Genomic DNA, 27,861 nt, shown 5'->3' on the forward strand with positions numbered 1-27,861 from the left:
ATTACAACATGAAGAGATCTTTATATGGACCTGTCTTGAAGACATTGTCTTTTGGGAGCTACGTTAATTACCAAAACTTGAGTTGTTGCTATAACAGGCGTTTTTGCTTGTGAAAAAAGAAGGATAAACGTCCAAGCAAACTTAAACATACATCACCACTTCTTCTTCGTTAAGAATGCTTCATAAACCTCTAAAGTATAAAGTGTGCTTTCTCTGTCTTTTGTTTCCGTTATAATTAAGCATTTTTTATTACTTCGGAAGCATACGGAGGTTAGATAATTGGAATTATCATTTTAACATGACAAAGAAGCTTCTTCGCATACTTTCTGTTCCACATATACCGAAAAAAAACTACCGAGGGGACAAATAACGTATGGCTGGAATTTTATTTCGAAACGCGGGAAGCTAAGAAATGAGAGCAGTCTTCTATATATAAAACGATTTCTCCGAAAGTTTGAAAAATTGAAGTCAAATATAAGGATGTGATTATCAAAGATATTGCAAATAAACAACTGCTTTAAATGCAGTATTGATATTTTATTGCCACCTCCTACTTCACTTTTGACAGGTAACTTAATTAATTCCAAGATTAATACATAGTTTTCTACTGCTCTCTGTATCACCAGAGTAGCTTTACTACCTTGCGTGTTCAAAACCAGACAAATTACTATTCTAAAATTCCTTTTACAATAATAGGCGTCCTTGAATACACCTTAACATAATCAGTCCTACTGTTAGAATTAATTCACCCTACTTGAGTTGACATGCTTGAAATCATTCTGTGACTGTAAAGACAGCAGTCAAGGGCCGTATTTGAGATATCAGCGAGCCGACAACGACAATTAATCAAGCTGGTATTAAATAAGATTTTCTGTCATACTAAATGTAATTAAGAAAGTGTTCCAAATAATAACTCAACCGGATCCTGAGAACCGATCTATTCCTGGACTCATTTTTAGACACAAAATTTCTTATTTTTTTACACCCTTTATACGTTGAAGTGTTTATATGTCGATGTTTCCACTTTTTAAATTTTCAAATCAAGAGGGTGATACTTAACTTCAAATCTAATTACAATTGTACATGTAGACGACACTGCCAAGCCCTGCCAGATGTTGACAGCGGTGACAAGGAGGTTCCACTTTAAAAGTTGGAAATAAAAAACTAGAGAGAAAAAAAAGAGATTGAATTTAGAGTAATATACTGCACTAGCTAGGGGAAAAGTTTTGATTGAAGCTTTTGCTTTGTTCTACTATGATATCCTCGACGAAAGCACATTATCTTAGCAAACGTGATTTTAATTATCTCTACTTGAAGATGTTACTGTTGTGCTGAATGAAGGCTCCGTCCACTTCGTAGCTCTAATGTGGGCCTTGATCTCTCAATCTCCACCCACAACACATATTCGCGACTTAATTGAATCGTCGCATTACCTGCAGGCTCAAAGCTTGGGGTTCTTGAAACCCTGAAGACCCTAACATTTGTCTGAGGATTCCGTAGCCTGAGCCTTCTGATGTATGTACCCACACGTATTTTAGTACACTGGAACCATGTTTATCTCACAACCTTGGCGATGTCAAAATGTCCAGAAGCCATAGGCTCTTTTTAACGGTTGATTGTGTATGACATTTCAAGGTTTTTCGATTGTCTTACGCTTTTGGCAGTGGCTTCCGACATGATTTTCAGAACCTGTCTTTCACGTAGTAAAATTTCACTGTTCGTGCTGTTCCTAATTGTAACTGGAGGCCTGAATAACGTTTCTACAATCTACATTTTTTTAGTGACGGTATTTACAGAAATGCTTCTCGGTCTACTTTAGCTTCCAAACCTCCGATAGTTACTAACGTACCCTATGTTTCCTCAATTTTTTTATTTTCCTACAGACAACTCGAAAAATCAGTGCTTACATCTCCAGTTGCCTCTTCGTCTTCCCTTATTTTTGTGCATGTGTTTATATCTACATGTACACTTCCTCTATTTGCTGTGACCCCAGACGTGACGTTAAGTAAACCGTTTGACGTAATCATCTCTTGCTTGAATGCAGATGAAAATGGTAATGGCGTTGGTACCACTGTGTTACACGTTAATTTCTCAGGTCGCTCTGTTGCGGAACGTGCATTCGCGTTAGCCGTCTGTGCTCTGGCTTGTCCCCTTTTCTTGCAAAACAACATGTCACGGAGATGCTCTCGGAAGCGCTTCATCCGCATGCTGTACAACACAGGATTGACAGAACAGTTGAAGGTCAGCAATACTGCGCCAGTCTTGTTCATCCACGGTTTCGCCTTACTCCAGTGCTCCATGAGGTAATCTGTCAAGTTTGGAGCCCAACAGACTGTGTAGATGGCACTGACCGTAATCAGTGTTATGGTAACTTGCTTGCGATAACGTAGCGCGGCCCTCTGGGAAGCTTCTAAGTTCTGGACTGATTTGAACCACAGGTGATGCACTACTCTGGAGTACAGGTATACCATGATGCTCACAGGGACTATGCCTGCTAGAATCAACCAAACCAGGCTGTTTACTTTGAGGGATGTGTAGGCATACTCCGAGCTGCTGTCGCTTTTACACAAACGTACCACGGCTTGGTAGCTCTTAACACGAAGAAAGTCGGGAATGTTAATCAGTAAGGCGAAAATCCAACCAACAACGACGAAAACTTTTAAGCGACGCCGAGTAAATCTGCCGCGTTGACGAAGCGGATGAATAATGGCAAAGTAGCGTTCAACAGAGATATAAATCAAACACAGAATGGATTCAGCAGCACCAATCCACCCTATACCTTCGCCCGCTATAAATGTACAAAGAAACCGCCCGGTCTGTCCTTCGGGTAGAGTTATGAATGGCATTATTAAGTAGCTTATAAGAATGCTCAAGGCGAAGACCATGTCGGCGACAGCAAGGTTGACGAGTAGATAATTGAGCGTCGTTTGCATGGGCTTGTTGATAAGGACCGTTAAAATAACGAGCGTGTTGCCGACCAGGGACATAAGTACAAAGACTGATAACACCACGGTAAACATCATATTAACCTACAGATGAATATGATGAAACTTTAAGAAATTAACTGGTAGCTACTATAAGTAGTAAAAATGTATACTTCTTTTTTCTTATTAGAAAGCAAAACATTTCGCTGTGTTGTCTATACTACTTACTATTTCCCAGAATCTCGTCCACGCAAAGTAGCCACACTTTCTGTTAATTGGGTACAAGACAAGAGAAATTTAGTGTCATGACTCGGAAAACACTGGTTTGCGTTGCCGATCACCATCACCAAAGTGTTCGAAAAGTTGTTGCCATAATCTATAAAAAGCATTTCTTGAGTTTTAATTATAATTTCCTGACTTAAGGTTGATTGGTTTTTATTTGAGAAACCCTGCAGTTGACTGAAGCTGCCAGCAAAAGAAAACAAAAAAGCAGAAAACAGAGGAAGAAATATTTTTGTGTTAATTTTTTTGGGGGCGCGTAATCTTTCTACTGTCATAGTGTGTAAGTTTTAAAAGCGCAATTGAAAATGCGCAGGTGCTTGGCTTTATATCATACAATGAAAAGATAGAGCATATTTGAAGGCACTGTTCATGCAGCAGAAATTGTTGTACATTCATGGCCGTTTAGGCTTTTGTCGATTGCGCCAGCATAAGTTTTGGTATAATTTAGGAAATCGAGCGTAAATTTTAACTTTTATCTATGTTTAACACTGCTAGCATAATCTGGCTTTCCTGAGTTCTGACCTGCACGAAATGACTTAACTACGTTCGCGCGAAAATGTTCCAGTCGATATCTTTTTTTTTTACATTTTTACTGCAGTCAGATAATGAGCTACTTGTGTCAGAAATGCAAAAGAAATTGGGGGTCAGGGACTTCGTTTCAGAGATAAAGCGTGTGGAAACTACCCTGATTTTGAAAAATTGGCGCACGTAATTCAGCATGTCCATCGAAATATCGAAGGTGAGTCAACGAAGGTAAACAATATTGTGTAGAAGTGGGTATGTTGTACAAATATTTCCAAATGTTGCCAACGTTTTCGCAAAACTTAACCTTTCAAGAGGTATTTGAAACCGCTGCACAGACGGGGAGCTAAAAAGAACGGAATTGGATAATGCATTGTGTGAAAAATTCAAACTTCTAATCTATAGATTTTCTTTATTTTTCGTTAAACGTTGAAAATTGGTAGAGAAAATGATCCATCAAAAGAAAAAATAGCGTCACCGAACGTCCAAGATCATTAAATCCAGGCAAAGCTGTCGCAACTGCCATCTGCCTTGTCATTGTTCATTTTATTACTTAGCGCGCGCTCGATGCATGACGTGCGTGTAAATTTGTGTACGCTCGTAAGGATGTGCAGAAACAATTAGCGCGAACGTCCTTAATTTACTCCTTTTTACTTATTCTATTTCTAAAACATCTGTTACCGATGTGATGTTTCTTGGACTGGCCCGGCAGTGAGCTGACTGAGCTCATAGATCTCAGATGGCGTCCTCGTCGTCAATCTAAGCACTTCCCAAGTTTCAGTTCAGATAGTTCAGCAGCTTACAATGTCGTACAGAAAGCTTCAATCTCTTGGGAGCGTTTATTGAAACCGTCTTAAGAGGGAAATAACTCAATTCACAAGGGGGGTGGAGGGGGGGGGGGGGCTGATGGAACCCTTCCCCTGGGTTTTCGTTCTGTTAAGGCGGGACTTAACCTAAAATTCTGAAAGAAATTCGAAGTTTTGTTTTTTACGGAACTCGAATCTTAAGGTATTGAAGTTTTATTTTGACGAGTACTGTTACTGTAAGTTTAAAGCTCGTTTTCTCAAAACGAGTTATTTTCGCCTTCTAGAAAAGATATCTTGAGAAGGATTTATTCAATTGAGCTAAAATTTTCAGGATTTGTTGTTTTTAGTACGTGGGATAAGCATAGAACTTTTCCATCCAGTGCATACTGTCAAAGTTATGTATTGAAACGTATGCTAGATTTTCTGTATCAGATTTAACTGGTCATCATTTCACGTGCTTTTAACTTTTCAAAAATCTCTATGCTTATCCCAGCAAGCTGTTTGTCTTCTTTTGTAAAATGTAAAAATTATTCCTTTTGATCAGTTCTAGTAGGAGTTATCTTTTCTCAAGTAAGCCCTGGCATTCCCCAGCGGGTGGCAGATTTAATCAGCCGGTGTCAGGTTACAATACAGTTATAGGGTACACAAATATTTTTTTCATAATCTTTGCTCTTTGAGCTTTTTAAGAATGTATACTTTGCCATGGTTTGGAGTTAACTCTTAGCCACGAAAAAATGTTTGAGACATGGTGTGTCCCACCTTAAGGCACAAAGAAAAAAATTTACATAGATTAGATAGCCCTGAGCTTGCTCTACAAGGTGATACCATTTTTGTTAATTTTGACGTCATAGACGTCAAATGACGGCATTTGATCTGCCATCTTGGATTTCACTATCTTCTTAGAAATTTAAGAAAATAGATAAAAGTCGGCTTTAACCTTTAATGACCTAAATAGCCTTTTAAAAGCTCCGAAACAAAGTGCCGCTTACTAAAACGGTATACCGACTACAAGATGAAACCGTTTTCCTGGGCTTCTGTCACTATCATTGAGCAGCTCCTAAGTCAAGCGCAAGAGGCATCAGTTAATGTTGTTTAACGCTCAGCATTTACTGTATTTTCGTGACAAAACCTTTATCTACAACCCTTCAAATACTCGTCCATAAGCAAATCTGAATACCGAAGCAAATGTTTCGATATTGCTCAGTCTTGTTTCGGTTACCCGAGACTGTTCGAGTGAAAAAAAATATCAGTACTCATTGCCTGAGACTAATTGTATTCTGCCTGCAGACATCCATTCTCATTTGTATTGGACCACTTTGTCACCCCACAACTCCGCGCAAGGAATATCATTTGAAAACCTTTTGCTCACGATTCTTCCAATTATTTTTTACTTTGCAAGAAGAAAGAGGTGGAGCCGTTTCTTAGCGACCTTAGCTCGATCGTTCCTTGCTCTCGACAATCATGGTACAAGTTCGGCAGAAAAACCAAATTAACGAGTGTATATACCCTGAAAGTAAGAGATAAATATTTGTAATTACGTATTTCTTATCCCTGTTTCAATATAACGTATTAAAATTTTGGCTCCCGTGTTTACCTAGACAGTAATGTAATATAAACTGGTTAATGCTTAAGAGCAACAAGCGTATGATGCAATAACGTCATATTTACCAAGATGAATTCGCTGCTGGGCGTCCCTTTGATAAAATCCCTTTCTTTGTTTCTTCTTCTTATAAAGCAAACTGGTGAGTAATAGTAGTGTGTGTGTGTGTGTGTCGTGGCTTATCATCTTCCGATACAAACATTTCTTTGTTTTGGAGTTAGTATACGAAATCGGTCTGTTTGAGAAACAATTAGGGATTAACTGTACGCGTGAACAAAACCAACTTTTTGGTACCTTCCTGCAGCAGCCACTCGTGGAAATTACTGATCGTGAAAAGTCGGATCTGTTCACGCGTACAGTTTCTGTTAATCTCTCATTGTTTCTCAAAGAGACCGATTTCCTACACTAATTAAGTCGTTAATTTTGAATAAGGACAGTCGCCATATATATTCCATACGGAATTATTCTCCGCAGAATTCAACGTCACGAAATGTTGGTTTGCTTCTGGTAACAGAAATAGACTTTCTTTTCACAGGTTCTTACAAATCTCTTAGTAACTTTGCGGTATTTTGAAAGCATCTCACAGCACATCTGATTTGTGATCTTTTCTTGAATTCTTAATAGCAGCCTCCTTATACCTTGCGGAGAAATTGGATAACGATGATCTTCTGGGATAGGTAGAAAGTTAACGTGCACGCCGGCATGCATATTTCTTCTACTAACTTTTCGTTTTCGTTCTAGTCTCTGAAACGGCTACAGAGATCAAAACTAAAAAAAATCCTTCAAAAACTGTAAAGTGTATCCCGATACAATACACAATACAATAAAGTTTATGCACGAGCATCAACGAGTATCAACGAGTATCAATACATTGGCCAAGATTTATGCAGGAAAGATTTATACAGAATAATATAATTTTCTTACTTGTACGGAAATTAACTGACCTGACCTAACTGATCTACCGCCCTTTATATCGTTGCTTGAGAAATTCAGCATTTTTGGACTAAATGAGGCAAACGATTATAAGGTAAGAGAGTGAATCTCCCATATAGGTCCTCTACCTAAGGTAATCCATCTTAAGTTACTTTTAGACATGGTACCCAGTTCTTCCGAGGATGTTACTCGCGCGATGCGTGGACAGCCGAAGCGACTTTCTCGAAACTAAATGAAATGGCGGGAACTTCATTGTATATGCTTTGATTTCGTTATATAGCAGAGATGTTTTCTGCACTCTCAGCCGTCTTTTTGTTCGGCCGGGCTTTCGTTTGTTTTGTGCTCGTTTGGCTGTTCATTATTTGGCCGTTTGTTCGGTTTTAGGGAGTTTAATTAAGCAAACTTTGACGGCAACGGCAACTAGTACAATGGCTGTGTAAGCGTGCGTTATAATTATTTGTTCAGTTCTTTGCAATTGCTTACAAAAGGTCACAAACAACAACGTGAAATAGCCACATTCTGCATATTCGAGAGAACGTGAACTATATGAGGGCCAATTATTAAAATTCTTTTTCGAATTTTGACGCAGTCTTACATATTCTGTTTGGGATATTTCTGACAGTATATAGACAAAATGAATAAATCTAAATTAACGCGAGATTCGTGGGTTGAATATTAAGTCGTTTTTTAGTCGACCTTGTCTTTGGTGTTGTTGCCGTTGCTGCTTAAACTGATTGTTGCTACTTGGTCAGCGAACGCCTGCTTTTACTTTCGACCATCTGTTTATTCGGTTGCCTAGATTGTGTTTGAGCGTTTGTTTGCTGTGCACTCGTTTGTCCAAACATTTCTCTGCCGTTCATTCAGTTGTTGTTGTTTGTGCAGGGGACATCCGTCTCTTATTCAAACTCCTATTAAAGTTTCGAAATATATTAAAACATACCGAGAGCCCAAGCTCCCCTGCTTGTAATCAAAATATCAAAGAAGGCATCCCCACAGCGTTGGAGGTTTTCCTTTGCTTCGAAACGAAACGAAACGAAACGACATAAACAGATCCTCCTCGAAAACATCCACGCAACGCGCCAGTAATATCGGCGGAAGAACTGGGTACAATGTCTAAAAATAACTTAAGAGGGATTACCTTGGATATAACGCCTATATGGGGGATTCACTCTCTTACCTCGATAATCTCTTGAATGAGGTCAGTCATGGTATTTTGGCCATGTACAAAATTACCTTTAAATTGAAGGAAACCTGAAAATAATAGCTCAAAAAGATAAATATCAAAGCTGTAATAATAACTATACAGGAACAAGGATGGTTAAGGATGGAGAAGATTAACGCAGACCGATTACAAACGACGAACTTGAAAAATGTAGGCAATTTTTTCAAAGATACGCGAACTATAACATTGATCCATGACATTCGGCGTGGGCTGGAAGGGGGAGGGGAGGGGGGGGGGGCGGTAAAGAGGATTCGGACAGCACAGTTATAATGACTTGAGAGGATGGCTGTTTCAGTTGTGTGGCTCTCTGTAAACGTAAGATGTTTCGTTTTCCAGGACGTTACTGTAAGTTTCACCAGGGCAAATTAGTGTCTGCAATGAGAACACGTTTTCATAAGGTCTTCAGGGAATTGGCAGTATAGCTTGTATATTACAAGGTTTTGACAATTTGATTTTCTTCAGGTGCTGACGAAGAAGCGAATGATTGCCTCTTTGTTTCCCACCTTACTGGCGAGGATTTTCCTCACTGCGGTTCTTCTCTGACACCATGCCGGCGTTTATCACAAGCACTACAACTTGTTCGTGATGGCGGCAAGATTTGTCTTGACGGAAGGAAAAGTGAATTACATCCATACGGCTGTTTAAGAATTGATAACAATTCTGATGGGGAAGAAAGGATAATAATACTCAAAAGTGTTACAATACAAGGTCACTTCTCTGAGGCCCACATTTCCTGTGAAAATCCCGTTGGTCTAATTTTTGGCACACATGCTACAGCTGGCATTCTTAAAGTTACCCTCTCTAACCTTGTATTCAACGCTACTAATGCCATTTTTTATAAAGTGTGCTCCTTTGATGTTGCAATAACTAAATGCAAGTTTATAAACTGCTCCTATGGAGTTGGCATGCGACAAGAAGAATCATTTTCACCTAGCTGCCAGAAGTCGACGCTTGCAGTCAGCGACAGTGAATTCTGGTACAATAAAAACTCTATAATAGTCCACTTATTTAACGAATTCTTCAATCTGACGATATCAAGATGCCTTTTCCAGGGCAGAAAGGGACAGTTTAATGTAACATCGTGGGACAGAAAAACAACAGCTGCCGTATACGTCCATTCGACAGTTTTGAGGGAGCTTCCGAAGATGTATGTAGCTGCGTCCATCACCGATTCCATTTTCAGAGAGCTCGGTCACGAGGACAATGGCTTCGCTTTCTCGGTGAGAATTCGGCACGATTTCAGCTATGGAAATTTGATATTTTCAAACTCTTCGTTTATAAATAACGAGAATGCTGTTTTTGTCCATGGTGGATTTGGCTTAAGATTAACCAAAGTGACTATAAACTCCACGTATGGGTATGCCATCACGGCCAGTGGTCCCCCCAAAACAACACCTACAACACCGGGGATAAAAGTTCTCCTCGACCAGTGTCTTTTGGCAAACAACAGGTTTGGCATTCGGATGTCAACCACTTCTTGTTTAGGTAATGATTACATTTGCTCAACAAGCGACCAAACACTTGTTGTAAGAAACAGCCTATTTCTAGGTCACAAAACACGCGGCTCTGGAGATGCAATCAGATTTGCAATAATACGTCCCACGCAGGAACCGAGTCCGAAACCACAAACACAACTTTCTCATGATGTGGAGACGATGCAACCAGATCAACAGTTATATTTGTCTTCAGACTTTGAAGCAAAGTTACTTCTTGAAAACGTTACTTTTCGCGAATTACACGGCTATGCCCTGTCCGTTCAAGCCGATAAGAATGTCCGTGGGCTGATTTCCATTAAAAACTGCAAGTTTCTTAACAACTCTCAGTTAATGCATCGTTTGGTCGATCGAGCAACCGTACATATCGAAATTAAAGACGAAGATCCGCCTAAATGTCGCGAACAAGAACGGAGCAACACTAATGAATTCATGTGGAAGAAGAACTTTACGCTCCCTGTCATATTTGAGGATAGCATATTTGAAGGCAACGTGGGTGTCTCTGGAGCTTTAGACCTCATGAACGGCAACGTCACCATCAAAAACTGTCATTTTAAAGATAACGAGGGATTAACACCGGGTGGTCACGTGTTCATGAAAACAGGCTATGGCAGACTTAACATTGTGAACAGTTCATTTTTTCAAACAGCTTTGAAACGATTATCTAACGTAAAACAATCAGTCTCTAGCTATGGCTGTTTTCTCCGCTCTGAGAGTGTCGGTCCCGTCACAATTGAAAGTTCTTCTTTTACAGCTAACGTCGACAGGGAATTTTATAACCCTCTGCTCGAAGTTACAAAGTGCAGCTCAATAAACATTGATAACTCTTCTACTCTTCGATGCCGGAACGGACGGCAAATGAAACAAGAAAAAATTATAACCGGTTTTGAACTTGTCAAGGATGGTAATGAGAAACTTGTCTGGGATGGTGACGAGACATGTTGGGCGAACGTCAGTTACATCAAATTATTCTGTGATGAGTGTCCCGATGGTTTCTATACTTTACAGCGAGGTTCAACCAGTGGTTTAGATATAAACAAGGACACTGAGTGCCTGAAATGTCCCTACGGAGCAAAATGTGAAAATGGAAACATTATAGCCAAAGAGAACTTTTGGGGCTTCAGCATTTCAACAAGACCACCAAGTCTGCAATTCATTTCATGTCCAGTGGAATACTGCAGAACTCCAACCCATTCCTCTCGTCAAGCTTACAATGTTTGTCATGGTAACAGGTCAGGCGTGCTGTGTGGCCAATGTTCTGCTGGGTACAGTGAAGTCCTGTATTCCACGTCATGCAGAAAAATAGAGAAATGCAATGATCACTGGTTTTGGGTGGCATCGTTTATCTACGTCATGTTCTTTGCACTTTACGTCGTCTTTAGGCCTCCTATCTTCTCACTGTTATATCAGCAGAGCTTGTGGTTTACGAAAAAAGCCGAAAATGTTCGCCAACAGTCGTCATCAAACGAAGACAACAGTGATAAGCACGATGCTGGGTACCTGAAGATCGTCTTCTATTTTTATCAAGTTGCAGAGTTGGTGATGGTTAAGTCCCCCGAGAATACTCTACATATGGTTCCCTTCATTCCACCAGTGATTGCACTTTTTAATTTTCAAGTAAAAACTATGAATGGTAGCATTGGCTGTCCATTTCCTGGTCTTGATGCCGTCACCAAAGAACTATTCATGTGTTTAAAGTTTTTGGCAACATTGATTTCCGTCGGTTTCATCCACGCCATTCATCGATTCATTAGCAAATCGTTTCACTTGGCAGCCCCATCACTGCCATTGTATCTGGCCGTGGCGCTGGAAACATTGTTACTTGGATACGAAACACTTGCAGACACAACTCTCAAGCTCATTCACTGTGTTCCTATTGGCCAGGAGTGGCGTCTGTTTATGGATGGGAACATTCAGTGTTGGCAGTGGTGGCAATATCTGTTGATTGTCTTCATAGTGGCGTTTGTCATTCCCCTGGTTTTAGTCCTTTTCTGGGGATCGCTGATGCTTTCCAAAGACAGAGTGTCGGCTAAGGAATTCTTGATATCTTGTGGATTCCCTTTGCCTTTTCTTCTTATCTGGCTCTTTCGATACTGCAAGAAGAGACCAAATAGAAACCAACCTTACCCGTCCTGGGTAAATTCACGCGACGATGCAGAAGAAATCAAAAAGGTTCTTCATGATCCATTCCGACCTTCCTCTGATGGCAAGCATGGCACATTATACTGGGAAAGTGTACTGACTGGCCGAAGGTTGATCTTGCTGACCATCCATGCTTTCTCCACAGATCCAATGATACGTTTCGTCTGCCTGGATTTTGCATGTTTTCTAATTCTCCTGCATCATCTTACAGCAAGGCCATTCCGCGAGCGTAAAGCTAATATCTGGGAGAGCCTTTCTCTTATTAGCTTGGTTGCTATCTGCACTGTCAATTTAGCGGAAGCCACGTATATTTCCGAGGGAATAGAGCCCACGGGACCAAGTAACAGCCTTCTTCACGCTTTTCTGTGGATCGAGGTTGTCTTGCTCGGCCTGCTACCTTCTGTTGCTTGTCTCCTTGTGGTGTTTGCTGTTTTATCTCAAGTTACCCGAGTCTTGTACCACTGCATCAGAATCTTGTCAGCTGCTATGCACGAATGCGTAACACGTGCAATGCCTCTTGGTTCTTCATCAAGGTCCAGGCAACTGGTTCTTATTGACTGGGGGGATCCTGAAGAATTGCATAGTGTAATATAAAGTGTTAATATCATGCTTATCATGTAAACATTTTTTTGGAAGAAAAATGTAGTTTCACGGGCAAATGTCTCATTGCCATACAAAATCCTATTGAGTAAGGATTGATTGGGGAATGGTAGTTAATGTGCATGTTGGCGGGAAATGTTCCACGACCTTCAAAGACCCGTCGTACCAAGAGAAAATGAGGGTCGTACTTAGTCACACACTTAACGCCTATGGTGTACGCCTGAACCCTAATCTCGTTTCAAAATAGATATGTATTGTAGATCATTGTCATTTTTTCTTTTCCTGGTTATTATCTAATATTCCTTCATTTCACTCAAATTTTGTTGACAATACCATGTAATTCGACCAGTTGCAACTCACGTTGATTACCGTCCCCAACTCACCTGAGTTTTGAGAAGATTAGTGAAACTAAATCAGTAAGAACACATATTATTCTCAGCTTAGACAAGGCTCTCAATTAAAACTAATGAGTGTATATCCTCCGTAATCATAATGACACAGTAGCTTATCAAGGAGGGAAGCAAAGAAGAGGGGTTTGGCGTCACAAGAAACTGTACAATGGGCCTACCTCACGTCCCAATTTTCATCTCCAGAGCCCGAAAGGGTACTCCCAAAAAAAATTTGGTGGTGATGTGCGACCTGCTTCCCAAAACCCTTACCATATTTATGACCAAAATCTGAGATTTTCCCTACCCTATTTATGACCAGACCAAAAATTCTATACCCTATCTATGACCGTTAAGGCTGACACAGTTGCCCTCAAAATAATTTTTGAAGAGCTTTTGTTTATGGTCTTATCGATAATGAGCAAAGAGTAGCTTCTTCTAAAAAATATACCCAATTCAAGACTAGAGTACAAAAGCCATACCCTATTTAAGACCAAAATGGCCAAATCGATACCCTATTTATGACCGAAACGGCTGAAAACCCATACCTTTTGGGCTGCACATACCTATATAGCTCATATAACGGAGTAATCCCCCTGGCTCCAGAGGCACTTGTCTGTCTTACCCGGCAGGGCCTTGGGGGAGTGGGTGGCTCCATAGCCAAATGATATGACTGGCTAGATTCTCCTAAGACTTTCACTAATTCAACGCTTGTTTCCTTCCCGGTTTATCCTTAAAGTGCATATGAAGTAAAAAATAATTGCTGCTTATTTGACAGGCTTTTCAAAGTAAAGAAGAATGGCGTTTCCCTTTTTGGAATATCTTTTTTCGTTCTAGAGATATTTACGTTTTTGTATTATGCAAATGAGGAAAGTGATGACGTCATAGGTGGTTCCATTTGAACAGTAAAACACTGAATCAAGAATATCTCTAGAAATATTGGAGCAGTGTTCTTCAAACTTGGCACCACAAATGTGCATCACAAAAGAAACAGAATGACACCTTCTGTGTTGTTGCCATGGCAACACTTTTGGCTCCAGTCTCTTTCTGTGAAAAACCAAATATGCCAATTTGCAACCCTTCGAAAAGGGACAGAGGGTCTTGCTCGGAACACACGTGATTCCCATATTGTCTTAACTCTCCCCATTAGATTGTTGGGAGTGGATGATCCTTGTTTAAGATAAAATCTGGTAATGTTACTTTTAATTAAAACAGGACCAGCGGCATAACTGTTGTCGTGGTGACGGCACAACAGGTGTCATTTTGATTCTTTTGTGATTTACATTTCAGGTGCCAAGTTTAAAGAACACTGCTTTAATATTTCTAGAGATATTCTTGATTAAGTGTTGAACTGTTTTAGTGGAACCACCTATGACGTCATCACTTATAATACAAAAACGTGAATATCTCTAAAACGAAAAAAGATATTCCAAAAAGGAAAATGCCATTCTTCTTTACTTTGAAAAGCCTTTCAAATCAGCAGCAATTATTTTTTACTTCATAGGCACTTTAACTAAAACTGTTTAATCACAGTACCTGCAGAACTTTAGGAAGTTTAAAACGGCTTGCAGGGAGAATTTTCGGTGAAGTTCTCGATAGGTAAACATATTCTGCCGCGCTGTTTTGAATTCTCTTTGAAACATCTTTTGAGGACTGTGTGTGCTGTAATGCCGTTTTTGTAAGAGATCAACCAGTGAGGTTTTTCAGCCGTAAATCTAAGGCCGCATTTATATGGTCCCGGGTACCCGAGACAACCCTCCCACCGAGTTACCCTGGATGAGTTCACTTTTATATATTAGTTCAACGGAGCCCAAGGTGATCGACTAACCAAAGGAAACTCAAAGAAACAGGGATAACTACGCATATGAATATGTACTAAGGGCTATAAATAATCGTGCAGGGTCAACTTCTCGGCCAGCAGGGAGGGACAACTTTTTCTCATATAAACGCTCAATAAAGTTGCCCCGGGAGAAGGGTTCTTTTGGGTACCCAAGACCATATAAATAGGGCCTCAAAGAATCTGGCCAATAAAATGATGTGTCTCGAGAGCAACTTGTTCCTCGTGCTAAGGCCCCGCTGACCAAGAAATCCAAGAAGCAGCAAAAAGAAAGATATTGGGAACGAGGTTACAACATCGACGGTGTGTTTATCGTTTAGTCTGGGAAAGAGGTGAAAAATTTCACGGCACTGAATTTTACTGATACCCGACTGATATGAAACATTGTCAAATCGCTTCCTATCCTCGATTAAGACTTTAATCATCTCCGCCGTGCAAGAAACTGTTTACGTTATTTTGATATACATATCATTAGGAGTACAGACACCTCAATATTTAGAATTGCGAAACCATTGAAAGGTTTTTTTGTAATGGTCAAGGCTGCGTATGCCGGGTATTATACTCCCACACAAATTGTCTTCTCTTTATTTTCATGATTATTGTTATGATTAATTACTTTTTCTGTCACCTTTACGTCTCTCGTGACGTCGTTTTCCCGACAACAACGGCCGATCGATTTTCCCGACCCAATATAAAACTCAAATATTATAAAATGGTTTTCCTCTTTGCAGACTTCGCAGAAATCTTTTTCACAAAGGATGGCATTGTTTTGAAAATATTGTCGACAACTGCAATTAAGCATCAAGCGTCTTTGTAATATCCGGCTCAATTTAGGTGAATTTGAAGATGTTAAACTGAATTGTGGCCAAAACATCCCGAGTTGAATTATTTATAAACATCAATTTGCTTGCACTTAATTTATTTTCCTGGAGAATATGACTAGCACAGGTGATCCGTAGCTTTTTGTCATCGCTCTTTCTGCTCTTCTTGTAAATGAATTCACCGGTGGTTCTTTTTGGGAAGGAAAGGGCATTGTGCTTGATCTGTTTAGACTGAGTTACTAGAAGATCAAATTTCCTCCTGGGCGACTCCGTAAGTACGTTCAAGGTGACGTGGAAGTCATCAGCCGTGACAAAGCGGCGAAGTATTTTGCAATTTAAATTACTCTTCCGTTTCAATTTTTGACAGGCAAAGTGAAGCATCATGTCACTGCGACAGCGGAGTTTTGTCATTTCCCTTCGTCTGTGATGCAATTGGAGACGTTTACGTTAAAATTTCGCTTTCTTGTCGAATCGAAAAGACTTCGTAACTATACGGCCATCATTTTGTTACACCGTGACCAACTAATCAACCGCAACCTTACAGTGTGCGATAAATGTTGAGCTGTTAAACATTTGAACTTGAAATCAAGACGAGAGGCGAACGGAAATTAGACTCACAAAGCTACTACTATTCATTGAACGAGTGATTGCCTAGAATTAAGCAGATCTACAAGAGGAGTATGCCACGGACGAAACTGTCTGCATAGAGGACTTCATTTCTCAGGGAAATTTTGACTTATTGAGCATGAATCACCCGTTTGGAGATGACAACGAATATCACCATTTCCATGATGAAATCTTCTCAACTCTTCAAGGTACGTGACCGTTTGAAATCCTGCTAAATACATGTATATTGATGGTCAGTTAGACGAAGCACGATCATTTCTATCAAGGAAAGTAATGGATTTATAGTTTGTTTTGTCGTGCCAGCGAACAGAATTTCCAATTTTATTGCGTGCGCCAAACTTTAGTAAACAAACGTGTTGTTCATGGCAAATAAAAGTATTTCATTCAGGATTAAATGTTTTTCTTTGCTCTAGATAAGGGAGTCAAGAATTAAAGCAACTGAAAGCGGAATTTTAACACTTTTTTTGTCACTTAGCTTTGATAAAAAATTTAGGATAACTTGCACGAATACTACAGAATCAAACAGATATGGGAATAAATGTTTGTTCGGTAAAGTTGAAAATTTATTCATAGGTCAATCTTTCTGTTTATTTCCCCTTCTACTCTTCGGTGAATATTCTGAATGGTGTTGATCGGTTATTAGGTTATGTAAAAAGCCGAATTCTTTATTATTATTCGAAAAATTATTTTGCGTTATTCCCTGATGTTTAAAATCATCGGTGACACAATGAAAGCAACAGGCGACGGAAAATTAGTTAATAGTTATATTGATTTTCCTTTTCTTCTCTAATCAAGATACAATTGGGAACGAGGGAAACTGCAAAACGTAAATAGGAAGTATGAATGAAATAATAAGAAGTCTCGGTTTTGTACAGCCTGGTAAATGTTTACGAATTCGCCATAATCCGAATACTGCTCCTTTGGGAAAGGATCTACGGTTCTTTCTTGATAAAACAACAAAGTAATATTCCTCCAAAAGGTAATACGAGGATATTATCATAACAATTAAAAAAATTGGTCAGATATTTTTTAATCTAGCACACTGTTATTTATAAATGATGTCTAAAACTCTATTCTTAGTGTATTTGGTATAAGGAAAAAATTTCCGTTTTCCGCGCTTAATGGTGATATGTGTCGAAATGTCTATGCGTACCACGAGAGTTGTTATTGTTCGCTAACGGAAGCCAGAATACTGTAAAAGGAAAACGTTCGCCTTTCTCTCAGACAGATGACGGATGTTTGAATTTTTGTATGCAAATTCAATTCTGAGTTATCAGGTGAAATAAAAGCATGCATCTAAAATGTTTCTCTTTTTTCCGGTGGCAAGACCGATATAGGGTTTGTTTTGCATGCGTGGTCTCTGGTTTCGCGGAAATCTTGGCGAGGGGTCATGTGGCTTCTTTCAGTTTACAACGACAGAAATGATTAAAAATAACACTTATCATATTTTTAAGGTGATTGCGAAGATGATTTGAAGGGACTCAAGAACGTTTGCACAAAAAATTAACCGAATGATACGGCAAACTTTGTTCTGAGAGTCAACAGAAAGGCAATTGCATTTTTAGTCTATGTTCATTCAAATTCACCTTGTCCTTTTTGTTTGCTTTGCCGAAACCCTGCTAAGTTTTGTTTTCGGTAAAAAGCAAGTGTTAGAAACTGAAATAATACCGAAATTAATAATAGAAACTAAGAACCTTTCCGGATAGATTCCAAGTCTATAGAAAACGATATCAACTTCCCTCCAGGTTTATAATGCATGTTTTTCTGCACGTGAGATAGCAGTGACCATTATCTGATCGTTACATGACGGGGTCAACGGTTTTGGGGACCTCGATGACTAGTTGTTTTGGGATTTTGGATTAATCCGTTACCAAAATGACCTGAAATGTCTGTGATTGAGATAAAAATAAACGGCAAAAGAAAGTTATTTGGTTAACCTACTCCGTCAACTTCTCTTGATGTTTATGTTATTGTAAACTGTGTATACCGTATATCTATATTTAACGTTCATGGAAAATATCGGGGAAGATATCGATTGAGTTCATAATGTTAAGAGTTATTTTAAAAACGGATTTTTCAGATATTTCTCAGTATGATATTCCTGTAGGATTTATCACAGGAAATGAACTTAAGAATGGCTGACTGTTAGGATCGAGAAACGCCGGTCAACGTCCCATTTGACAAATCGCTCATATTTTGCCCAAAGATACCCTTAGGTGACCTAATTCTAAAAATCATTTAAAGGTTCCAGCGAATTTTTATTTTTCAGAAATTCGCGAAAATTTGAAAGCGCGGTCAAAGTGCGGTTTTTCGTGTAATAAAATGACCGAAATAAGGTGCGAGGACGAAGCGCTGCTAAAGTCTTAAAATAAACTCAATTGACTTCAAACTTCACACAAATTTGGAATAACCACTCTAATTTATTCCTCGCTTTAAACTAATCTCAGATATGTTGATATAGTGGTTTTCCGAACCATTTTAAAAACAGCTATGAAGCGTGTGAAAAATAACGGCAAAATATAGGTCATGTTTAACAGCATAAAAATGCATCTGGTACCTCACTTTCCGATTATTTTACTTTACAGCCTTAAAATATCATTATTAAAGATATACCATGCCAAGTTTCATGCTCGAACTCGCAGTATTTCCCTTTGTGAAAAACGAAAATCTATGTCAATGTGTTGGGCGTAAATAACACAATAATTATGCACGAACCAGAGACAAATCAATTTCAATGGCGAAAGTAAAAGGCTATCATTAATTAGAATCCCGTCAATTCACTGCTATCAGTAGAAACATAATGTCCACTGCATAAAAACTGTTTTTAGACGTTTTCGAACCATTGCGCGTTAACTTTGTTTAATTTCGTGTCCGCCGTCATGTCTAGTTTGTCATCGCGTGTATTTCCTTAATGTCAACAACACGTGAATGGTTGTCATAACAAACGCAAGAGATTTCCTGGAACCTTAATGTTTTCGATTCACCAAAACGCTTTAAGTTCGTTAAGACACAATAATGTGTCAACTTGGTATGCTTTTTAGCATCAAGGACGTTAAAGGACTGTAAATTAATCGAGTTGAAATATCTTGAAGCAAATCCGGCAAAATCGCGCCCTTATTCTAATTTGGTAAACAGCCGATCTCCGCTCAAGTTCAAGAAGTCGAGAGGTTAATCCGGCAATGTATTACCGGTACAACAACAAAATCAAACCGAGGTCATAAAAAGTGTAAGTTTAAAAGTGTAGTGGCAAGTTCCAAATAAATTTCGCCTATATAAATTGGAAACAAGATGTGAAACTGTCTGACCCGAAACAAATAAACAAAATATTAATACGACTAATTTAACCCGAAAATGTTACAGAAAACATACCTAAAAGCCGTCGATTCCCCTCGATACCACTCCGCATTGCCTTAAAGAGCCCAAGCTTTCTGCTGTAAGAATCAGGGGCCACATGAATCTGTATTTATTATATCGGCAACCATGCTGCGTGGCTGATATTCGAGACTCAGTAAAAGTTGTCACACAACCGTACGAGCAGCCCAGTCACGCTTTCACTGCTCTTGCACAAATGTTCAACATTTCGCAATTTACATAAACCGACTACAAGTTTAAAGTAGTGACAGTAGATTGAAATGCGTCTTTTAAAGCTGTCCTATCGAGGAACAATTATTTCTTGTTTTTGAATGGTTCTTAGTTGTAGCTACAGTCGGGGAAGGGGGGGGGGGGGGGAGAGGGTATTCCCGGAAATTTCGGATATCTGTATGCCGTGGAAGATTAAGTGGTCTCCAGCTCTTAACGCCAACACTGAAACACTAGATACTTCTCGAAGTATCACAGGGGTCACTAAGCTAAATAATTTTGAGTGTAGCACCGCTGAGTCAATTAGCCGTTGGCGCGCATATTGCATTGACCGTAGACAGGTGGAAAAACAGTTAAACCGGAAAAGCCTGTTGCACATTGTAATTTAGCGTTGTCCAACATGCAGTCGGTCTGGTTGTAATGTTAATCGTATTTGAGAGAATCTCAAGTTTTCTTTCGACACATACTGGGGTGACATACTACTAGATGGGCGTGGCCGGGAGCCACGAGTCAAGTCAGTCAATTTGCCATGCTTAACCGAGAAGAGTGATAGTGAGCCACTAGTGGAAGGACTGCAGATTGTCCCTACGCTTTACCCTAATAGGCCTCTGTGTTATTCTAATGAACTGATGCTGAGCTCGCTCCAGGGGGGTGGTGAGATGAGAGACCCTGGGAACGAGGTTGAGACGATTCGGCCGTTAGTTTTTCCTCTTAAGTGTCTTCCTCCTCTACTCCCTCCCCTTCTCTACAAAAATTTAGCGATCCTCCCCCCCTCCCGCTAGAGTTGCCGGTGTTTTGCCAAACACTGGCAGTTCCTAAGAATACTTCCGCCAAGTGCAGTTGTTAGTAAAATATTTCAGAAGCGCCGAGTTTGGAGCTTTTCCGCGCACGAGTGGGAGAGGTATATCTAGTCCCATGTCTTCGCACCCGCACGGTAGCATACACAGTTTTAGGTTCTTTAGGTCACCCTCCATCGCCAAGGCATAGGAGTCTTGCTGGTCGTGTACCAAAGGATGCTGGAGCTGGAGTATTTCTACAACTTCCTTTGCCTGACTAAAATTTCTCTCCTCTTCAGATGCCTGAACATGGATCTCATCAGGATCACTTTGGCGCATTGCGGCACTTAGATGAGAGAAAAAATAGCACCTGAAAAAGACGAAAATTATAAGGATCCCTGGCACTGCGCATTCCCGCGCCACCAGTTCGGCGTCAACCTTTCGGCCTGTCGTTTGACCAACGCGCAATTTTGCCATAAGATACGATTGCTGCTTGTCACTGACTGCCCTGAGAACCCAAACCTTTTTTAAAACAACGAGGGCTTCCTGGTGACCTATTGTGGCTTTGAGTTAAGCGCCAACGCCTGCTCCAAGCAAGGTTTGTAGCACATTTTGGCTAAGTCCATAAGGGAATAGCTTTCCAGGGACTGAGTACATTTCTCCAGCGACAAGCGCCTCTCTAAAGTAGACAGCCTATAAAAGACACGAATGCAGCGGCCTTGAAGACATCAGTACACCCCTACCGTGCATGGTTACTATCTATGGAAACCTCAGCAGACGCTTCCTCGGTCACACCCGTTGATAATGGCACTGATGTTAAGGTCGCAGTCACTCCTCTCGATTAAGCACGGCGAGTTGACTGACTTGACTCGTGGCTCCCGGCCACGCCCATCTAGTAGTATGTCACCCCAGTATGTGTCGAAAGAAAACTTGAGATTCTCTCAAATACGATTAACATTACAACCAGACCGACTGCGTGTTGGACAACGCTAAATTACAATGTGCAACAGGCTTTTCCGGTTTAACTGTTTTTCCACCTGTCTACGGTCAATGCAATATGCGCGTCAACGGTTAATTGACTCAGCGGTGCTACACTCAAAATTATTTAGCTTAGTGACCCCTGTGATACTTCGAGAAGTATCTAGTGTTTCAGTGTTGGCGTTAAGAGCTGGAGACCACTTAATCTTCCACGGCATACAGATATCCGAAATTTCCGGGAATACCCTCTCCCCCCCCCCCCCCCCCTTCCCCGACTGTAGCTACAACTAAGAACCATTCAAAAACAAGAAATAATTGTTCCTCGATAGGACAGCTTTAAAAGACGCATTTCAATCTACTGTCACTACTTTAAACTTGTAGTCGGTTTATGTAAATTGCGAAATGTTGAACATTTGTGCAAGAGCAGTGAAAGCGTGACTGGGCTGCTCGTACGGTTGTGTGACAACTTTTACTGAGTCTCGAATATCAGCCACGCAGCATGGTTGCCGATATAATAAATACAGATTCATGTGGCCCCTGATTCTTACAGCAGAAAGCTTGGGCTCTTTAAGGCAATGCGGAGTGGTATCGAGGGGAATCGACGGCTTTTAGGTATGTTTTCTGTAACATTTTCGGGTTAAATTAGTCGTATTAATATTTTGTTTATTTGTTTCGGGTCAGACAGTTTCACATCTTGTTTCCAATTTATATAGGCGAAATTTATTTGGAACTTGCCACTACACTTTTAAACTTACACTTTTTATGACCTCGGTTTGATTTTGTTGTTGTACCGGTAATACATTGCCGGATTAACCTCTCGACTTCTTGAACTTGAGCGGAGATCGGCTGTTTACCAAATTAGAATAAGGGCGCGATTTTGCCGGATTTGCTTCAAGATATTTCAACTCGATTAATTTACAGTCCTTTAACGTCCTTGATGCTAAAAAGCATACCAAGTTGACACATTATTGTGTCTTAACGAACTTAAAGCGTTTTGGTGAATCGAAAACATTAAGGTTCCAGGAAATCTCTTGCGTTTGTTATGACAACCATTCACGTGTTGTTGACATTAAGGAAATACACGCGATGACAAACTAGACATGACGGCGGACACGAAATTAAACAAAGTTAACGCGCAATGGTTCGAAAACGTCTAAAAACAGTTTTTATGCAGTGGACATTATGTTTCTACTGATAGCAGTGAATTGACGGGATTCTAATTAATGATAGCCTTTTACTTTCGCCATTGAAATTGATTTGTCTCTGGTTCGTGCATAATTATTGTGTTATTTACGCCCAACACATTGACATAGATTTTCGTTTTTCACAAAGGGAAATACTGCGAGTTCGAGCATGAAACTTGGCATGGTATATCTTTAATAATGATATTTTAAGGCTGTAAAGTAAAATAATCGGAAAGTGAGGTACCAGATGCATTTTTATGCTGTTAAACATGACCTATATTTTGCCGTTATTTTTCACACGCTTCATAGCTGTTTTTAAAATGGTTCGGAAAACCACTATAACAACATATCTGAGATTAGTTTAAAGCGAGGAATAAATTAGAGTGGTTGTTCCAAATTTGTGTGAAGTTTGAAGTCAATTGAGTTTATTTTAAGACTTTAGCAGCGCTTCGTCCTCGCACCTTATTTCGGTCATTTTATTACACGAAAAACCGCACTTTGACCGCGCTTTCAAATTTTCGCGAATTTCTGAAAAATAAAAATTCGCTGGAACCTTTAAATGATTTTTAGAATTAGGTCACCTAAGGGTATCTTTGGGCAAAATATGAGCGATTTGTCAAATGGGACGTTGACCGGCGTTTCTCGATCCTAACAGTCAGCCGTTCTTAAAAGGGTTGATAGTTTGGAAAAGAGATTTTCTTTAATGTAAAAATGATTCGATTTAGTTCTCAAGAAAGGAAGCATTTTCGGGGACGGGACGATATTTTTTCTTTATATTTCACTACTTGCCCAAACTACAAACCAAAATGTCCATGTCTGAGGCGCTTTACGGCTGTATTGGAACTGTGGGCACATATTGCAAATCTTGTAAATGGTAAGAGGTAGTTGTTGCATTACATCGGTATTTACCGAAAAACATAAGAACATTGGGGATTTTTGAACGTCGTCCTTGCCGGCAGGCTTATACGATTTGGTCACACGCGCGAGGATTCGCGGCTTCGACACTCGCGCGCGTGACCTAATCATGAGCGTGTTGTCCGTGGTTGGGAGACTAAAGGGAAACGTATACAACTCTAGTTTTCCGCTGGCGGTAGCGTCCCGGGATTTTTTGTACAGGTGATTTGCTATGCAAATGAGGCTGTAAATTTCACCATGAATAGCACGAAAAAGCCAGCAGGTTTGGTTTGACTTTTACAAAAATGGTCGTGTGTGTAATTTTTTAGGCCATAAGAGCGCGCACAGAATCCAGGATATGTTATAATCATATGAACATGTGTCTTGGGAGCATTTCCATACATTTTTTATAGACAAGACATGGACAAGGAGAAGACTACAATTATTGCTTATTTTCTCAGTCGTATTTCTAAATTGCTTTATTTGCTTTTTGTACCCAGACGTGGAGACATTTCTCTGCGATCTCGCGCAGGAATCACTTCAGATAAGCCACGAAAAGAGGAGAGATGAATTGCTAGAAAATGTGATAGAACTAAGAAGAAAGCTCAAAGAGCATAAAAACTCTATGAAGGCTACAAATGGCATCAGATCGCCGAGACCGAAGAGGAAAAGCTATCCTTTCGCGGCGGTACAGGACAGTATGCATACTTATGCAGCGCATTTACAAAAAGTAAATGTTGACGGAAAACCAAAGCCTCCCGGATCACCCGAAGTCAGGCGAGTGGAGAAACCTCAAATGCGTCCGCGTTCCGTGTCGTGTCCCGAAATACGCTTTACTTTGAGTCACGCGTGGAGAACGTCACTTCCCAAGGTCCCAGAAAACGAGGAGCTGAAAGTGGAGGGCGATGAAGGATCCTAATGCGAAAGGAAAGGACGGGAAAGTTGCGTTGTGTTAATGTTGACATATAGGTTACGTTTTATGCACATTCTAGCGTTCAGCGTTAACTCGAGAGGAGTGATAATAGGTTTGTTTAAGCTGGAATAGAAATTTTCTTCAAAAAGAATTTGACGTTAAAGAGAGGCGATACGGCAGATGGAAATACTACAGTGTGCTTTGATGGCCTCTTTTTACCTGTCACTAATGAAGGATCTAACTGAAACACAAACGAAATCAAGTCCATCTCTCGTGCGCTTGACGGTCCTTTTGGTCACGGAATTAAAGTGAAGACTCAGTGATCGTGAGCGGAAGTTACCTCTCATCTTGTTCGCTCCCCCCCCGCCCCCCCGCCCCCCCCCCCCGCCCTCCCTCTATCTCTCATCGTTCAGGATCCGTTTTTTCACGTTCAGTTCCAGTCGAGATGGTTACGGATAAGCAATTATCAGAGCACTGAAACAAGAGAGACCGTGGAAATTTAGTAACACAAAGATGTACAAATGGAGACGTTGCGTGACAAGGGATCAACATTTGTACGCGAACATGTCAATGATGTTACGCAGAAGTGTCACGCAACACGTACGACAACAAATGTCACTGGCTAATATATAGAAGATGACAACTAATAATAAGGCATCTAATTAAGTTATTTGATTAAATCGAGTTTTTATTATTATTTTAGACTTCAAATGACATGTGCTTTTATTTTTTATTGTATTATTTTCAATCTGCTGGTTGTAAGGCAACGGCCGTCAAAAAAATCTCCAGAAATCTCAAAGTTATTGTAATTATTTAAAACGACTCTTAAAGATTGGTGTTTGCCCAGAAATTTTCATATCAAAAAAAGACAAAGTAAAAGACGATCAAAATGACGGCTTGTCTTACTCGTCAAAGTTGTTCGGCTATGATCAATAATCCAAGAAAATGAAACAGATTCTACATTATTAATGCGCAACTGAAATGTTTTAAGGGATGAAAATGAAAAACAAAGGAGGACTTCATCCTCTAGCAACTGAAAGGAATAAAATCTGAGAATAAAATCTGAGAATATTTTTTTGTTTCCATGCTTTCAATGCCCGCACGTCTGGAAAGTTTCTAATTGTTTTTATAAATTATCTGATACTATGCGCGCTCTCATTGGTCGATAGGGGAGTTTGAATGAGAGTATGTCAACACGGTTGTGACGTTTAGATTCGCGCGTATTTTTGAGAAACATTTCATAAAAGCAATAGACCCTTTTCATAAATGGCTGCCAATTATAAATTCTTTTGTGAGTTTTAAAATTGGCCTGACTAACCTCGTTTTCGAGTAGATAATTCAAAAGAATTTTTACTCTCAAACGAGTTTAGTGAGGCTAATTTAAATGTATACAAAAGAGCTTAAAATTGGCAGCCATTTATGAAAAGGGTCTAAAGAGTATATTTTCCGTGTTATAGCCTCATCTAAACACTTGGGGACGTGGCTGGGAGAATTCTCGAAAGTTATGCAAACCTTCGACTGCATCTCGGGTTTGCATAACTGTCTCGAATTCTCCCAGCCTCCCTTGTGTTTAGGAGAGGCGATGTAAACACGGAAAAAGTACCCTATTGCTTTAATGTAACAGAAAAGCTCTCCAGAAGATGTAACGTCATGTTTTTGCCATCAGCATGAGTAGTTACTTAGCAGCGTCCCCTAGGGAATCTGCACGCTGAATTTCAGACCGACAGATGTAATACAGTACCTGGTACTTATGTTTTTGCTTCAACAAAGGATCTGCCAGTTGAGCTTCCAACTTCACATGTTAGCTCAATAATTATTGATGTTTATATCTCTGCCTCTTCTCGGTGCAGGTACTAACCTTGCTATTAGGGACCGAAATCCAGGCGATATTTCGCACTTTGCTTTGATAATATCTGACTGCTTACTCGTTGGTGACGCCTTTTCCAGGCGTTCTGTTAGTTGAGGATTATTGAAAAGGCCAGAAATACTTCTGGAGAGGGCTTTAAGAAAGACTAGCCTGCAGACCAGGTATTCGAGGGGGTGGAGCGCGGAGCGCGGTACACGAGCGCGAGGGCAAGCTTTGCGAGGGATTAGCGCGAAGACGGTAGGTGAGGGCTTTGGGCGAGTTTCGAAAAAGACTGTCTTCCACCTTCCACCGACAAACTCTCGTCTTCGTTTTCGTTGTTATTGACGCTCCTCTAACCGAAATAACTGGACAGTTTCAGGATAGTTGCTTGTCAATGTTGCGCGGAGCTACTGGAAGATTGGAACGCGGAGCTCTTCTAATCTATGGAGAGCGTGATGGGGAACGTGAGGGGTCGAGGGAGGGCTGGATGATAAAAGAGCCCACGATGTCTTACCGCTGAAAAATACAGATGGCAGATGAAAATGGTGTTTACGCTGCGTCAGGGTGCATGTGATGGAAAACGCCGTAAAATACAGAATTTTTGTGAAGGATGCAAATTTATTTGCCACTGAACGCACCTTGGAAGCACTGTTAACTAATTACCTGGCTTTTTTAAGTCCACTTATTGATGATTTCATTTGGCAACATGAGCCCCTCTGTATCGCCACCAAGGACAGTAAAGGTTTGTAGCTAAAAGACATTGTTAAATCAGTGATGTTTCTTGCAACTTTGTTTGGAAAATTGCTTTACACTTAATAGAACTATGAGCTACTTTTTTCCAATGACTGTGGCTGATTGCAACGTTGCAAAATCGTTCATGGTTGCCCACTTCCATGGCCAAATATCCGAAGAGATGACAATTGAACGCGCGAGTTAATAGACGCGTAAATTTGTTTGTGTGCAGACAAAGAGACAGACAGACAACCAGACAGATACGATTAAAAATTAAAGCTTAGTAGCTTATGGACCGGTCTCAGCTGTGTGCCATCTGAAGTCTACTTTAGGTACTCTGAAGTCAAGAAAAGTGGCAAAGTTGAAACTGTCCTTTTACCAACATTTGTTGCTCTGCATGCTTGGAAAAATGTTTGTGCCTGTGCAAGGTCTTGTCAGACATTACTTCCATACTCTACAGACTGGGTCCAGTGCATGTCCTATGTGCATCTCACCATAATTCAGGTGCCAACTTACAAAAAAAAACAAAGTTTGGGATTTTGCTGATATTTTCCTCTTCTCAACATCCAAAAAACTTAGAACTTAATTGAGTTCCACTGTTTCAACCATGGAAATGTGTCAAAAAATCCCCTAACATTTCCCAAAATCGGTCAAAATAAGTGTGTAAACATGCACTTTAAACATTTTCCTTCATATCCAGATTTCTATATTTTTAGGCTGGCATCTCTTAGTAGCATTTCGGTCCCACAGTTAGTAGAGGTGTG

The 27,861-nt window shown here is 40.1% G+C and overlaps 4 protein-coding genes across 4 annotated transcripts in view; 3 read left to right on the forward strand and 1 right to left on the reverse strand.

Moving 5' to 3' along the window:
- Positions 1-1,836: 1,836 nt before the first annotated feature.
- LOC149112119 (QRFP-like peptide receptor) lies at positions 1,837-3,350 on the reverse strand. The gene has a single exon (XM_089289865.1). The coding sequence runs from the start codon at positions 3,021-3,023 to the stop codon at positions 1,878-1,880; it is 1,146 nt and encodes a 381-aa protein (XP_089145991.1). The 5' UTR covers positions 3,024-3,350; the 3' UTR covers positions 1,837-1,877.
- Positions 3,351-6,166: 2,816 nt separating this feature from the next.
- Positions 6,167-12,997, forward strand: LOC110044600 (uncharacterized). Its single transcript, XM_089289856.1, has 2 exons — positions 6,167-6,276; positions 8,752-12,997. Exons 1-2 carry the CDS (start codon positions 6,207-6,209, stop codon positions 12,516-12,518), a joined length of 3,837 nt encoding a protein of 1,278 aa, XP_089145982.1. The 5' UTR covers positions 6,167-6,206; the 3' UTR covers positions 12,519-12,997.
- Positions 12,998-15,856: 2,859 nt separating this feature from the next.
- On the forward strand, positions 15,857-24,846 carry LOC110044398 (uncharacterized). Its single transcript, XM_020749944.2, has 2 exons — positions 15,857-16,383; positions 24,107-24,846. Exons 1-2 carry the CDS (start codon positions 16,314-16,316, stop codon positions 24,523-24,525), a joined length of 489 nt encoding a protein of 162 aa, XP_020605603.1. The 5' UTR covers positions 15,857-16,313; the 3' UTR covers positions 24,526-24,846.
- A 2,027-nt stretch (positions 24,847-26,873) lies between these two features.
- Positions 26,874-27,861, forward strand: part of LOC110044591 (protein ecdysoneless homolog) — a 29,189-nt gene continuing 28,201 nt past the window's right edge. The window contains exon 1 of the mRNA XM_089289858.1: positions 26,874-27,107. Within this exon, the coding sequence (XP_089145984.1) occupies positions 26,939-27,107 (169 nt within the window). The 5' untranslated portion in view covers positions 26,874-26,938. The remainder of the gene's footprint in view (positions 27,108-27,861) is intronic.

This window comes from Orbicella faveolata, unplaced genomic scaffold (genome assembly GCF_042242905.1).
Source record: "Orbicella faveolata isolate gen_17 unplaced genomic scaffold, um_ofav_v1 contig_2, whole genome shotgun sequence".
NCBI lineage: Eukaryota > Metazoa > Cnidaria > Anthozoa > Scleractinia > Merulinidae > Orbicella > Orbicella faveolata.

What these genes read in the sequence shown, in the direction of transcription:
- LOC110044398 (XM_020749944.2), top strand. Translation starts at nt 16,314, where the DNA reads ATGAATCACCCGTTTGGAGATGACAACGAATATCACCATTTCCATGAT. An exon ending in AATCTTCTCAACTCTTCAAG is followed by an intron (nt 16,384 to 24,106) that starts GTACGTGACCGT and finishes TTTTGTACCCAG; the next exon opens with ACGTGGAGACATTTCTCTGC.
- LOC149112119 (XM_089289865.1), bottom strand. Translation starts at nt 3,023, where the DNA reads ATGATGTTTACCGTGGTGTTATCAGTCTTTGTACTTATGTCCCTGGTC.
- LOC110044600 (XM_089289856.1), top strand. Translation starts at nt 6,207, where the DNA reads ATGAATTCGCTGCTGGGCGTCCCTTTGATAAAATCCCTTTCTTTGTTT. An exon ending in TCTTCTTATAAAGCAAACTG is followed by an intron (nt 6,277 to 8,751) that starts GTGAGTAATAGT and finishes GATTTTCTTCAG; the next exon opens with GTGCTGACGAAGAAGCGAAT.